The 16,405-nt window shown below is 36.1% G+C and overlaps 1 protein-coding gene across 10 annotated transcripts in view; it reads right to left on the reverse strand.

Moving 5' to 3' along the window:
- Positions 1-16,405, reverse strand: part of CEP162 (centrosomal protein 162) — a 457,088-nt gene that overhangs the window by 83,683 nt on the left and 357,000 nt on the right. For 4 of the 10 annotated variants that reach the window (XM_050788104.1, XM_050788106.1, XM_050788107.1 and 1 more), the window contains exon 2: positions 1,478-3,813. Coding sequence is in view for 5 of the 10 variants with exons in the window: in XM_050788100.1 (XP_050644057.1) it covers positions 1,478-1,593; positions 10,602-10,669; positions 12,615-12,798; positions 13,118-13,264 (515 nt within the window). In the remaining 5 variants the exon portion in view is untranslated. Of the gene's footprint in view, positions 1-1,477; positions 3,814-10,601; positions 10,670-12,614; positions 12,799-13,117; positions 13,265-15,135; positions 15,198-16,405 lie in introns of all 10 variants that reach the window. The other 6 variants (XM_050788100.1, XM_050788101.1, XM_050788099.1 and 3 more) reach the window with 4 other exon arrangements.

Genomic DNA, 16,405 nt, shown 5'->3' on the forward strand with positions numbered 1-16,405 from the left:
TACCACGGTATTATGCCTTCTACGTACCTATTCATCTTTTCTTTTTTCTTTTTTTTTTTTTTTGGAGACAGGGTCGTGCTCTGTCACCCAGGCTGGAGTGCAGTGGCTCGATCTTGGCTCAATGCAACCTCTGCCTCCACGGTTCAAGCAATTCTCCTGCCTCAGCCTCCCGAGTAGCTGGGACCTCAGGCGCATGCCAACCATGCCCGGCTAATTTTTTATATTTTTAGTAGAAAAGGGGTTTCACCATGTTGGCCAGGCTGGTGACCTATTCATTTTTCAATAAAATATTGTAATGGTCATATTCCAAGTATAAATCTTATTAAATTTCTAAGGATATTCATCAGTCACATTAATTTCGATATTATTTCTAAGGTCATCTCATTTTTCCCTCAAAACTGAGTGACACGTAGACACCCAAGGACCAAATACTAAGTAAATTTAAAAATAAGAGGATTTATATATACCTGAAAAGTGTTTATCTTGAGTTTACAATTTCATTCACGTTAAAACATCTAGTCCTAACACACAGAACCAAAGAGACTGTGCCCAGACACAGACCAAATAAATAGTAATAACAAATAACAAAACAACAATATTAATTGTTCTAGCTACTATTAGATAGCTTCAAAGATAAGTTCTATAAGGTAGGCAATATGAAGAAGCAGCCCTGAACAATTCTTGGTAAGAACTGGGAAATGAGAGAATCAGAGAATGAAGCACCACTGAATATGAATGGAATCATGTCGTTCCTTATCTTAGCCAAGTAAGTTTCAGACGTAACTAGCATAAATATCAGGGAGGAACATTTACTATACTTCATAAAGGCAAGTCATACCAAAGAAAAAGTATAAGTTAATATACTTGTTTAAAAATTAGTTTTGAAATTTTAATTAAGCTTTCAATTTCTAAAGCTTAACTTAAGCTTAACTTATTTGCCAAAAGAAGTCTTTGTTTGTTTGTCTGAGATAGGGTCTCACTTATCAACCAGGCTGGAGTGCAGTGACATGATCACAGGTCACTGCAGCCTTGACCTCCCTGGCTCAAGTGATCCTCCTACCTCAGTCTCCTAAGTAGCTGGGACTATAGGCACTTGCCACCATACTTTGCTAATTTTTTAAGGATTTAGTTTGTGGAGAGATGAGATCTCACTATGCTGTCCAGGTTGTCCTTGAGCTCCTGGGCTCAAACAGTCCTCCTGCCTCAGCCTCCCAAAGTGTTGAAATTACAGGCATGAACCACTGTGCCTGGCCAAAAACCTCTCATAAAATCATCAATTGTCATAATTTTTTTCATTAAGATTTACATTAATTTGATATCTTGAATTAAGAAAATGTTTAACTGTTAAGAGACCTGTGAGTTTACAACAATGAGCAAGATTATGAAGAACTCCATTTTTTGAGCTCTTCATATAGCAACAGGCAGCCAGGTTGATGAAAAAAGTTGCAAAACTGTTAAATATATAATTGATATATACCTGTTTGGGTACACTTATTTTTTCTGATTTGGAATTCTCTTTGGAAGGCGTCTCTTCATCTTTAGTAGTCAACGGTGCACCAACATACTCATCTTCAAAATCATCACTGTAATTTTCTGAAGAAAATAATTATTAAAAGTACAAAGACCACACTGTCAAAAAAGTCTAATTCCAGGAAAAGGCTGTTGATTTCCAAAGGAAGAAGTCTGTATAAGAACAGTTTATTAAAATATTAACATAAAGATGCCTTTGGAGAATCTATAGAACTCTCCACCACAAATAAACAGAATATACATTCTTCTCAGCATCACATCACACTTATTCCAAAACTGATCACATAGTTGGAAATAAAGCACTCCTCAGCAAATGTAAAAGAACAGAAATCGTAACAAACTGTCTCTCAGACCATAGTACAATCAAATTACAACTCAGGATTAAGAAACTCACTCAAAACCACACAACTACATGGAAACTGAACAACCTGCTCCTGAAAGACTACTGGGTAAAAACGAAATGAAGGCAGAAATAAAGATGTTCTCTGAAACCAATGAGAACAAAGACACAACATACCAGAATCTTTGGAACACATTTAAAGCAGTGTGTAGATGGAAATTTATAGCACTAAATGCCCACAAGAGAAAGTAGGAAAGATCCAAAATCGACACCCTAACATCACAATTAAAAGAACTAGAGAAGCAAGAGCAAACACGTTCAAAAGCTAGCAGAAGGCAAGAAGTAACTAAGATCAGAGCAGAACCAAAGGAGATAAGAGACGCAAAAAACCCTTAAAAAAAAATCAATGGATCCAAGAGCTGGTTTTTTGAAAAGATCAACAAAATTGATAGACCACTAGCAAGAATAATAAAGAGGAGAGAAGAATCAAATAGATGCAATAAAAAAATGATAAAGGGGATATCACCACCGATCGCACAGAAATACAAACTAGCATCAGAGAATACTATAAACACCTCTATGCAAATAAACTAGAAAATCTAGAAGAAATGGATAAACTCCTTGACACATACACCCTCCCAAGACTAAACCAGGAAGAAGGTGAATCCCTGAATAGACCAATAACAGGCTCTGAAATTGAGGCAATAATTAGTAGCCTACCAACCAAGAAAAGTCCAGGACCAGAAGGATTCACAGCCGAACTCTACCAGAGGTAAAAAGAGGAGCTGGTACCATTCCTTCTGAAACTATTCCAATCAATAGAAAATGAGGGAATCCTCCCTGACTCATTTTATCAGGTCAGCATCTTCCTGATACCAAAGCCTGGCAGAGACACAACAACAAAAAAAGAGAATTTTAGACCAATATCCCTGATGAACATCAATGCAAAAATCCTTAATAAAATACTGGCAAACTGAATCCAGCAGCACTTCAAAAAGCTTATCCACCATGATCAAGTGGGCTTCATCCCTGGGATGCAAGGCTGGTTCAACATACGCAAATCAATATACGTAATGCAGCATATAAACAGAACCAAAGACAAAAACCACATGATTATCTCAATAGATGTAGAAAAGGCTTTTGACAAAATTCAACAGCCCTTCATGCTAAAAACTCTCAATAAATTCAGTATTGATGGAACATATCTCAAAATAATAAGAGCTATTTATGACAAACCCACAGCCAATATCATACTGAATGGGCAAAAACTGGAAGCATTCCCTTTGAAAACTGGCACAAGACACAGATGCCCTCTCTCACCACTCCTATTCAACATAGTGTTGGAAGTTCTGGCTAGGGCAATCAGGCAAGAGAAAGAAATCAAGGGTATTCAGATAGGAAAAGAAGAAGTCAAATTGTCCCTGTTTGCAGATGACATGATTGTATATTTAGAAAACTCCATCATCTCAGCCCCAAATCTCCTTCAGCTGATAAGAAACTTCAGCAAAGTCTCAGGATACAAAATTAATGTGCAAAAATCACAAGCATTCTTATACACCAGTAACAGACAAACAGAGAGCCAAATCAGGAATGAACTTCCATTCACAATTGCTTCAAAGAGAATAAAATACCTAGGAATCCAACTTAAAAGGGATGTAAACCACCTCTTCAAGGAGAACTACAAACCACTGCTCAGTAAATAAAACAGGACACAAACAAATGGAAGAACATACCATGCTCATGGATAGGAAGAATCAATATCGTGAAAATGGCCATACTGCCCAAGGTAATTTATAGATTCAATGCCATCCCCATCAAGCTACCAATGACTTTCTTCACAGAATTGGAAAAAACCGTTTTAAAGTTCATATAGAACCAAAAAAGAGCCCGCACTGCCAAGACAATCCTAAGCCAAAAGAACAAAGCTGGAGGCATCACACTACCTGACTTCAAACTATACTATAAGGCTACAGTAACCAAAACAGCATGGTACTGGTACCAAAACAGAGATATAGACAAATGGAACAGAACTGAGTCCCCAGAAATAATACCACACATCTACAGCCATCTGATCTTTGACAAACCTGACAAAAACAAGAAATGGGGAAAGGATTCCCTATTTAATAAATGGTGCTGGGAAAATTGGCTAGCCATAAGTAGAAAGCTGAAACTGGATCCTTTCCTTACTCCTTATACGAAAATTAATTCAAGATGGATTAGAGACTTAAATGTTAGACCTAATACCATAAAAACCCTAGAAGAAAACCTAGGTAATACCATTCAGGACATAGGCATGGGCAAGGACTTCATGTCTGAAACACCAAAAGCAATGGCAACAAAAGTCAAAATTGACAAATGGGATCTAATTAAACTAAAAAGCTTCTGCACAGGAAAAGAAACTACCATCAGAGTGAACAGGCAACCTACAGAATGGGAGAAAATGTTTGCAATCTACCCATCTGACAAAGGGCTAATATCCAGAATCTACAAAGAACTTAAACAAATTTATAAGAAAAAATCAAACAACCCCACCAAAAAGTGGGCAAAGGATATGAACAGACACTTCTCAAAAGAAGACATTTATGCAGCCAACAGACACATGAAAAAATGCTCATCAATGGTCATCAGAGAAATGCAAGTCAAAACCACAATGAGATACTATCTCACACTAGTTAGAATGGCAATCATTAAAAAGTTAGGAAACAACAGGTGCTGGAGAGGATATGGAGAAACAGGAACACTTTTACACTGTTGGTAGGAGTATAAACTAGTTCAGCCATTGTGGAAGACAGTGTGGCAATTCCTCAAGGATCTAGAACTAGAAATACCATTTGACCCAGCCATCCCATTACTGGGTATATACTCAAAGGATTATAAATCATGCTACCATAAAGACACATGCACACGTATGTTTATTTTGGCACCATTCATAATAGCAAAGACTTGGAATCAACCCAAATGTCCATCAATGATAGACTGGATTAAGAAAATGTGGCACACATATACCATGGAACACTATGCAGCCATAAAAAAGGATGAGTTCGTGTCCTTTGTAGGGACATGGATGAAGCTGGAAACCATCATTCTGAGCAAACTATCGCAAGGACAGAAAACCAAACACTGCATGTTCTCACTCACAGGTGGGAAGTGAACAACGAGAAAGAACACCTGGACACAGGGTGAGGAACATCACACAGTGGGGCCTGTCATATGGTAGGGGAGGTGGGAGGGATGGCATTAAGAGAAATACCTATTGTAAATGACGAGTTAATGGGTACAGCACACCAACATGGCACATGTACACATATGTAACAAACCTGCACGTTGCACACATGTACCCTAGAACTTAAAGTACAATTTAAAAAAAAAAAGAACTTTCTCTTTTGCAAAGATTTAATGAGCGTTCAATTTATAAGACTATCTTTGGTTTATGTCATTATGGTACTTTCAAATAGTTCTTAGAGTTTTATATTTTTAGTCTTTTATATAATTAACCAAATAAAAACTTTTAGAGCTGTCCAAAGGATCTTGTATTACCTTTAAAATAAGACTTTAATATTTATTTTTAAAAGACAAACATGACCGACTACTTACTTATAAAAGGAAGGACTTTTGTGAAATCTTGCCACTTTTTAAAAGGTTGGATTTTGCTTCTTAGGTTGACTGATTTTTTTTTTTTTTGTCTCTACAGGTATCTCTACTGTAAGTCTTAACTAGTACTTATGAAAGATCTCTGACCCTTTCCTTAGGTAACTACTGGCCTTATATGACCTTTGCTGTTTTCCCAATCCTGAGTGCTTCTTATCTAAAGCCTCCAAATTATATCTCAATGACTTTGTGGAGAAGGAAAAGGTGTCTCCATGTTAACTCAGGCATTCAGTCTACTTACGGGCAAGGTTGGACAGGAATTATTTGACCAGGATCTCTTCTTCAATTTTTAACTTGTTCACAGTATTAATTCAGATTTGTGGCTATGAAAGGGAACACCTTTTCAGAGTGGAACTGGTCATTTTAGAAACAAACATGATCTAATTTGTATTTCAAAAAACTACATCACATTGAGAAACAGGATGGCCTGATGGGAAAAAGACTACATAAGGTACTAGAGTCTACTTCTGGAATGCCTGTTTTTTACTCTTTTCTTAGAATGAAGATGAAGACGACAACTTGTAATTAATACTGGAAGTTAAGAAATGAATTTGAGAGGGTTTGGGAGTGAAACAGGGATGCTTCCAGTGAGATATGGCTACAGAAACATCTACATTTTAATTCATAAGAAATATGAGCTTGGAACAGCATGTATATTGTAACTTAGGTAGATAAACTAGGTTAGTTGGTTAACTATGTCAGTATCTGTATTCTGAGGCTGAGAAGTTCACCTTTGTTTCTCTTCCACATGAGAAAGAATGCTGCTTGGGATTTTTAAGTATCAGTAGACATATAGTTAAAATCATAAGACAGTTAAAAGTAATTACTTTGTATTAGGCACACTTCTAAGTGCTGAGACCAATACAAGATGATCCAGACTTTAGTCGTCTAGGTGGGAACCACCGAATTTTAAGTAACCTGCGAGATTAGACTTGCTTAAGAAAAGATGATGAACGAGGAAAGAGGAGATATGGGAGAATATGACATTGAACTTGGACAACTGCTTAGGATTTGGGAACCAATGGGAGGCGCTGTGGTGTGTGTGTGTGACTGCGTAAAGAAAGTGTTAGAAACAGTTCAGGCAGTATGGCATAGTGCTTAAGAGCATCACCTGGAGCCAGAAGGCCTAGATTCAATTCCTGGTTCCACTACTTTCAGCTGCAGAACCACTGGCAGGCCACAAACTCCCTTTGCTTTACTTTTTCCATCTGTAAATTGGGGATAATAGGACTTTTCTCAAAAGATTGCTGAGATGATTAGCTATAATGTTTATAGTAATTATTGCTGTTAACATTATTATAGTTACTTTTTTTTTTTTTTGAGACGGAGTTTTGCTCTTGTTGCCCAGACTGGAGTGCGATGGCATGATCTCTGCTCACTGCAACCTCTGCCTCCCGGGTCCAAGCGATTCTGCTGCCTCAGCCTCCTGAGTAGCTGGGATTATAGGTGCCTGCCATCACGCCCAGCTAATTTTTTGTGTTTTTAGTAGAGACAGGGTTTCACCATGTTGGCCAGGCTGGTCTCAAACTCCTGAAGTCAGGTGATCCACCTGCCTTGGCCTCACAAAGTGCTGGGATCACAGGCGTGACCCACCACACCCAGCCTACTATAGCTACTTTTGTACTTAATCCAAATCAAAAGTTTATACAGCCAAGTATTATTTCTGATTGGGAAAAGTGCCAATCTAATAAGCATTCTTCAAAACTGTATTTTATTATTTTCAAGTAGTAACTAAACAGCCTACAGGCAAATACTAGCATCCAGCACATGAATGACTGACTTCCTCCCCAGAAACGGGAATAAAGTACATTTGAAGTAAGAAGGAAGTGTCATTGGTAGACACAGAAATGAGAGATAAGAAACAAAGAAAAGAAAAACAGCACATGTCAGAGATTTCAGGAACAAACATCATGGCAAATTAAGTTTACATAAAAATGAAAGAGTAAAACTAATTTGAGAGGGTGATTCTTATATGAGAAACATCAGAGATAATATCTAGGCTCTTCCACATTGTTCAGAAAACAATCAGAATATTCACTTGTACCATTCTGACCTTTTTCGCAGGAAGATGTTACATATTCAAGTTACTAGGTTTCTATGATTCTCTATCCTTATAACTTCAAAAATGTTATTTTCAGAAATAAAAATGTTCTTAAAGTTCAGATAAACCATATGCAATGTAAAAGATCCTTTCGGAAGACATTTTTCATCTTTTATTGGCAAACATAGCTGCAAATTTTTAACTTTTTTGCCAATCTAGAGGACTTTCTCCTCTGCCATGTTGGAGTTAAAGGGATTGTACTTTCTTTGTAAACAATACAATATATAAAACAACTATTTTCAAATATTAGAAAACTGGCAGCAAAAAAAATGTGATTCCTAAGAAAAGAAGGGAGCTAGCCCTACAATTACCTGAAGGCACATACATTCTGAAGTACTGAGCAGGGGCGGGAGATCAGGACAGTCTCACTGAGTAGAGGAGAGACAGATAAGTTCAGAAAGGCTGAGGCAATTTAGAAAATATAAGACAGTAATCAAGAGAGGAGGTGCCTAAGTAAAAACAAAGCCCCAGAAATCTGCATAGGGTGCCCTTGAATCTTTGTTGAATACTAAGCTGTTAATGCATAAAATGAGCCAAGAAAAAGTGGGATGCTGTAAGTTAGACAATTCTCAGAGTTCATACAAGACAGGGAGACTTTTGAACTCTAATCTGCTTAAGTGGAGAGTCCTCATTGATCACTAGGGGCATCCAATAGAAGCCTCAAAAGGCATGTGCTTTAGCAGTAGGGTTAGAGGTTACTAGAGTTACTCTAGACTTCCGCTAACAAAGCATAAGAAAAGCCTTGAAAAGAAATCAAGTGGTAGGATCAACTACTTACCAGACAAAGCTCAATAATACTCTTTAAAAGAGGAAAATCAAATCCAAACACTGAATAACATAAAATTCACAATACCCAATATCCAATAAAAAATTACTAGACTTCTAAGAGGCAGGAAAAAGTGTCAGGAAACTAGAAGAAAAAATAGCCAACAGAAAAGAGACCCAGAAACAAACAAATACTAAAATCTGTAAAATATGCTTAATATTAAGGACTTGAAAAAAATGAACATAATGAAGAAAAATACTAAAGAATTTTAAAACAAAGACCCAAAATGAACTGTTAGAGTGAAGAAAAAAAAAGGATGGGATTAGGCCAGGCGTAGTGGCTCACGCCTGTAATCCCAGCACTTTGGGAGGCCAAGGCGGGCAGATCACGAGGTCAGAAGATCAAGACCATCCCGGTTAACACAGTGAAACCCCATCTCTACTAAAAATACAAAAATTTAGCTGCGTGTGGTGGCAGGCACCTGTATCCCAGCTACTCGGGAGGCTGAAGCAGGAGAATGGTGTGAACCCGGGAGGCGGAACTTACAGTGAACCGAGATCGCACCACTGCTCTCCAGCCTGGGTGACAGAGCAAGATTTTGTCTCAAAAAAAAAAAAAAAAAAAAAAAAAAAAAGATGGGATTAATAGCAGATTAAAGAAAGGAAAAAGATCAGTAACTTGAAGCAAAGGAACTGTTCTATCGTTAACAGTGAAGCACAGAAAGAAAAAAAGGTTTTAAAAAATGGAACAGTCTTAGTGACCCATAAAACAAAGCTTAGCACTCTAACATAATAAGGGTCAGAGGGCAGGAAGCGGAAAGCAGCATTATTATTAATATTTTAAGAATTCATGGCCAAAATATTTTTTATTTTGATGGAAACTATAAATCCATAGATCAATGATGCTCAACGAACTCTGAACAGAATAAATATAAGAAAAGCATACCATGACACACCATAGTCAAACTGCCAAAAAACAAGGATAAAACCTTGAAAATAGAGGGAAAAAAGACATGATATACACAAAATAACAATAACAGGAATTACCAGAAACTTCTCATGAGAAATAAGGTCAAAAGACAATAGAATAAAATCATTAAACCGCCCAAAGGAAAAAAAAAACACTACATAAAATTCTATATCAAGTAAAAGCATTCCTCAAAAACAAAGGCAGAGTATATTTTCAGATAAACAAAAGCTGAGAGAACTTGTTCCTAGCAGTAACCTGCACTACAAGAAATGTGAAAGGAGGCTCTTCGTGATGAAGAAAAATAATTTGAGATAGAAATTCAAATCTACGCAAAATGGAATACAAAGCACTGGGAATGGTAAATATATGGATAAATACACATTTTAACATAAATATCCATTTCTTATATTCCTTAAAAGTACTTTTAAATGATAATTGATTGCTTTAACAACAACAATAATAATGCGCTTTTTAAAATAATAATGCGGTGTTTTTAAGACATGCAGAAAAACGTTGACAAAAATAGCAAAATGGTTGAGGAGAGTTTATTGTTGTTAGAGTTCATATAAATATAGTGATATAATGTTATTTGGAAGTAGACTGTAATAAGGTAAAGACATATTTGACTCATAGGGCAACTAAGAAAAAAAAATACAACAAAGAACTATAGCTAAAAAGCCAAAAGCAGAATGAAATGGAATACTATAAATAATACAATAGAAGGGAGGACAAAAGCAACAAAAACAAAAAGATGAAAAGAAAACACATGGTAAAACAGTAAACAACTATATCAATAAATACATTCCTGTAAAGGGTAAAAACACATCAGTTAAAAGGCAGAGACTGTCGGATTGAACAAAAATGCTAAAACCAGCTACATGCAGTCTACGAAAAAAACATTTTAATATAAAAGCACACATGCATTAAAAGTCAAAAAGCAGGAAAAGGTACACCTCTCCATCAACATGCTTTGCAGGTCTTACCATGTCTTCAGAGATGCCCACAATCCTGGCACAAAAATCCTTTTTTCTTTCTTCCCAAGTGGTCCACTGCCCACTCTCAACAAACGAGGCAGTTCACTTTTAACAATTTCTTAGCAGCTCAGTTTATAACACAGGCAAACCCACTCTATCTATTCAAAGCTCTAAGACAATATGATTTTCCTTTTAATTATTTTTCCTATCAATGTCTTCATTAAAAGCTATTATCTTTTCAAATATTATAAATTTAAGAACCAATGAAATTACCTGCCAGTTCTTCATGTTTCGATTCATTCTCATGTTCGTCATCAGTTAGTTCTACATTAGCTTGATTACTGGAAAAAATATTTATTCAATTTAGCATTATATGTTAAAAATATATTCTCATGCAACTCTTTCTGTATACCTTTTAAAAAAATCCCTAAAATTATACATGTTCTCTCTCAAGTCCTCTTGTTCTATCAAAAGCTAAAAATTTGAGAGCTTTAAGGAAAATGTTTTGAAAATAAAGCATCTTCGAAGCATATGATTAATTGTAGCTTGAAAGTAATACAAAGGAAAAAGATGCCCTATTTCCTAAATATACACAATTTTATTACTATGTGCATTTTACATGTCCAAATATTATCTTATGATCCACACTAAAGATTAGAAATTGACCACAAGCTATGAGAACCAGTGAAGTCCATACAAAAACCAGAAAAAAATTGCTAAGGTCAGCACTTACATGCTAATAAGCCATTTAATCCTGAAATGGAAGCTGAATCGGAGCCTTAAAACAAAACCTAAGCAAGGGAACAAAGGAGCTTGAGTATGATTTAATTATATTGGATGTATTAGTTCATTTACTGCTTTCTCTCAAGCCAGGAATCAGTTCTACCTTTTCAGTCTATCAACCCTCTTTAGTGAGATTGTAAGAGAAACTATAAGACTATGTAATAATGATGAGAGCTACAAACACCTAATATTGCATGTTCAATGCTATTCTGTACTTTGACCGGCCTGTTCTAGAGCAGAAATATCAATAGTTAAGAATACTGTTAAGAAATAAGAAAAAAGTTTAAAAATGTAGGCAAGTGGCAAAAAGTTGTGGCCCACAAACCCGGCATGCTTAACCTGTATTGACACCGTTGGGAAAGGCAATGACCATAGGCCCTGAATGTCTCTGTACATTCTTGCTGAATATGCCAAGAGTGCAAGACGCTGATCATTTTTCACCATGCCATTTCGGTAACATTTCCGACCAAATAAAGAGCAGGCTTGTCTCCACTTTATAAAAGTAATACATTTTTCCAAGCTCAGTGTTCCTCTTCTGTAACACAGCCCACTGTGTGTGCATACATCAGTTATGGATCCTTTGCCTTGCCCTCAGCATACTCATAGGGCATGGGGAACCAATGCAAACAAATGCGACACTCAGGTACTGCCTTTGTTCTTTAATTCTGATCCAGGAATCTTCTGTCTATTGTCAACATCATAAAACTGGAAGACTAGCTTGTTAGCTTGCCAAGTAGGGTAAAAATCTCAGACCCTGAAAAGTTCATGACGATAAATGCATTTCTTTATCCACTGTCTATAAAAAACTAATCATCCTGCAGAGCCTAGGCACTCCAATAATCAGAGATTATGATTCTCCCGACCCTGAACTCAATTATACCTTTGTGATCTCAAAATCCTAAATAAAATCGTAATCTGCTTTCCATTCATAATTTTAAGAATTATATGGATAACTAAATAAGGGCATTGAAGACCTCAGGTTTCAAAGGTCTTGAGAATGGCAATGGTCTAGTGTAATAAAGAGAGGATCAACTCAGTGAACTAGTGGGATTCCTAGAATAAATGAGGTTTCCTGATAACCATCAGGGTCAACCATACAAAGGTTAAGACACAGATCAAACTTGTCTTTGCTCCTTGGTTCCCACCTGCCTTTCTGTTGTATTTTTTCCTGAGTTTATAATAGTAACCTGGACTCTCTTATTTATCTGTGGAAAATGACTTCATAAATTGCTTTCCTAGTAAGGACTTCTTGGCAATGTACTATTAGTCTCCATAGCATGAAATTTCAGACTTTGGAGGCAGCATGGGCTCCCAAATACAAAGAAACATATTCTATTCACACATAAGAAAAATCCTAACTGTAAAATGAACAGATAACAGATTTAAAAAATAAGATTTAATTTTGCCTGTTATAATGTTTACCTATTTAAAATCATGCATATATCAGCCTTCCAGAAAACACAGAAAACATAAAAATCATTAACAGTTTACACTGTACTTTACCTATGTAAAGCTTTAAAATGTATAGAGTCATTAGAATCCAATTCCTTATTTAATCTCGAATAATCAATGGAAGATGTCAAGCCTTTCTCAAGCCTGGCAAAAAATTGTTCTTTCTCCTCTTGTTCTTCTAATGTGTCCAATCCCACTCCGAGAATACTATGGTTGAGCTCAGAAACTACTAGTTCTAAATGGAAAGCATAAATATATTTTAGTAATATACAGAATTTTGAAAACATTGATTTGAATGATGCATTTACTGACATTATGTAGTAAATTTTAAAAATTTTACAAATATTTACTCTCTTACTCATCAAATACGAATTCATATTAATAATATGTAAGGTTTAAAGCTTCTCTAGAATGGTAATTCTAAACCTCTAGGAAGATATTAAATCTGTCTATATGCTTCAGTAAAGGAGGCTTCAAGATAGTTAACTTTTGTAATTCTGAATATAAGCATAACAATTAATAATTGACCAACTCATATCCCTTGCATTTCTTACCATTTGTTTCTAAGCTATCAGTACTTAAGAGAGAGGTTCCACTGCTCTTAAGAAATTGAATCTTTTCAGCAGACTCCTCTTCTATTTCCATAACAGGTTGAGAATTCTTCTTTGTTTTCAAATAGCTCACATTTGTTCCAAGCTGTCCTAGGAACACAATTTAATACAGATGAACATTTATGTTCAAAGAATTGTTCTGACCACTATGACAACACAATAATAATGTTATGCTAATTTTATGCACAGAACCTACAAAATAAATCTGCTCTATTAAATAAAAATCCATCAGACCTAACACTCACAAAAGAAAGATTATAATTCTATTTGGTGGCACTGTATCATATCAAATAGAATACTTCAAAGGGTTGCACCATAAGACAAAAATTTTTTTTAATCACTTTGAAGCCCAAGTACTTAATACAGTATACCATCCCACTTTAAGGAATATCTTCTGCCTCATTCCTTCTGTTCTTTACATTTCTCAGAGGGTTTTTGTTGCGGAACTCTTAACACTATTGGAAATAGACTGTGGGCGGCATGAATCAGTATAACAAAATACAAGGGGGCAAAGTAGGTACAATTAAAAACCTACTAGGCTAGGCAGAAGCCTTCGTTAGTGTAAATATCATTTCAAAAAATAGATGGAAATAGTTAAAGCTCTTTCGAAGTCATTATTTCTAAAACAATGGCATCAGTGGCTCACTGCAGGAGAGGTTCTCACGCCAGGATATGTGCATATTGTTGGGGACAGGAGGGTATTATAGTCTCTCACAGCATTCAGGAATTTGAAATTTTCTCTAAGGCTAATATATATTAAGCATATTAAAAGTGTTTTATGACTGATTAGATGTTTGATGATACTAAGAAATTATTATAGATATTTCTTAGACAATATTTTTTGGTTATATTTTAAAAAGAGAGTACTTATTTTCAGAGATACTTTGAAATATATGTGGAGAGAACTGATAAGCTGTTGGAGATTTGTTTCAGTATAATCCTGAGTGTTGGAAGGTGGAAAATAAGAGAGAATATCGATGAAAAATGATTGGCCATGAGTTAATAACTGTTGCAGCTAGGCAATGGGTACACAGGAGTATGTGGCACTTACGTATATGTTTGAATTTTTTTATAATAAGAAGTTTCAAAAATGTTCTATGAATCCTGGGTAAAAAAGTATAACTTATGTTTATGTAGCAAAGGTTTGAGTATTATTTACTTTATTCAAATTTTTTGACAAACTATGTGCCTAGAACATTGTTAGTGCCAGCTATACAATGAAGTCCTTTACCATCATGAAGGTTAAAATCTAACAGGAGGAGACAATCGACAGCAAATATTCATGGGTGCCTACTACACACCAGGCATTGTTCTAAATGCTGGGGCTTTATCAGTGAATAAAAAAGACAAAAATCCCTGCTCATTCATGTGATTTGAGGGAGGCAACAAGTAAAATAAGTACATTGCAATTAAATAGTACATTAGAAAACAGTTAAGTGCCAAGAAGAAAAATAAAACAAGAAAGAGGAACAGAGAATGCAGGAATGGAGGGCACTACAACTTTAAAAAGGATGGTCAGGAAGGCCTTCACTGAGAAGTTAACACATGAGCTATGGCTTGGTGGGGGTGAGGGACCAATCTATATGAATACATGGGGGAAGAGTGTTTAAGGAGGAGGAAAGAAGTGTGAAGTCTCTAAGGCAGGAAAATGCCTAGGCATGTGTGAAGAGAAAGGAGGCCCAATGTAGTGATATTGGCATAAGCAAGGGAAAGGTAGTCTAAGTTGAGAGGTCAAAAAAGTCAGGGTGTAGAACTGACGTGGGTGGTAGCTTGAATGAAGGTCATCAGCTTTTATAACAAGTGAAATGAGAAGCTATTAGAGGGAGGAGGTGGCTATGATGTGGTAGGCAAGATTTTTTGGTGTAAAGAAGTTTAAGGAACTCAGAAGTCAGGTTATTAGAGGCAACAGCTATGTTGTTAATGTAGTCACCAATAATTAGACAAGAGAATTGGAGACTCACAGTGAAACAGCAGCTTAAATCTTTGAGGAATGAGGAGGAATAACCCAGAGTTCAGTAGATAACTGCAACAAAGAAACATAGTAGGTAGGTGGCCTGATGGCAAGGTTCATAAGGAGATTGGAAGGAGAACAGTCTAGAAACAGCAATGAACAATAACCTACTCCTTTTCCAAGTCTAATGGAACAAAAGACGTGGTAAAGAAAACAGTAACCATTGGAGGTTACCAGAGAAGCAGCACTGTTCATAGAGCAAAGTTAAATGTGAATTATAACTCTGCTTTGAAGGAATTATGTAAGATTAATTTGGGGGGGTATACCAAGACAGGAAAATCCAAGAATATTTCCATGAGGAAGTAACATTTCTGCTAAGATGTGAAGAAAGAGCAGGAAATAACTAGGTGAACTAGGCCAGGGAGACCAGTACAGGCAGGGGACACAGTAGGTACAGAAGCATGACAATGGGAGGGGCAGGTCACATTTGCAGATGCCAGAAGGCCAGTGAGGCCGGATTCAGATTTGAGGGTAAGCCTAAGGGGAAATAAACCCAGAGCAAGAAGTCAATGGTTGGACCATGCTCATCCTCATAGGCCAGGCACACGGCCTTGCTCTGTATTACAAGAGCACTAGAAAAAACTGGTAAAGTTATACAGTATCAAAATTTCCTTATTTTAACAGTATATATTTGTTGTAAAAAACTGATATATGGAAAAGGTAAATAATTATAATGAGTAATGTTTTGTTTTTGTTTTTTGCTTTTTAGTATTCTTTTGTTCTTTGTTTTCTTCAAAAACCAGATGACTGAAAATGTGTGCTATAAATATTAAGATTAGAAAAAAACATCACTTTTGGTTAGAAGGAAGCCTTATTAAGAAGTCATGAATTCTGACTTCAATTTCCTAATTAGTGTCCTCTTGGAAAAGGCTAAGAATCAATTTATTTTATGCCTTTCTGTAAATAATGGTTTTACTGGATCAAATAATAACCTCCATAAGTTGTAAAAAATCAAGAGATAGATTCACAGATGCTTCAAATGCAAAAGTATATGCTAAGTTGGTGTGCTGTGGTGGCAACATGTCCAGAGTGTCACCCTGGCTCTAAAGCAGGACTCGGTGTTATAGCTCACACTAACCAAGCTCACAAGAGATTAATGTAACAGAAACAAAGATCCAGTTTAGTTATTTACAATAAAGAATACAATCAGCAAGAGGATGAGATAGTTTCACCTTCTAAGTTGATCATTTTATTCCTATGGCAACCGGGAAACAGGCAAA

The sequence above is a fragment of the Macaca thibetana genome, chromosome 4, assembly GCF_024542745.1.
Source record: "Macaca thibetana thibetana isolate TM-01 chromosome 4, ASM2454274v1, whole genome shotgun sequence".
In the NCBI taxonomy this organism is placed as follows: Eukaryota; Metazoa; Chordata; class Mammalia; order Primates; family Cercopithecidae; genus Macaca; species Macaca thibetana.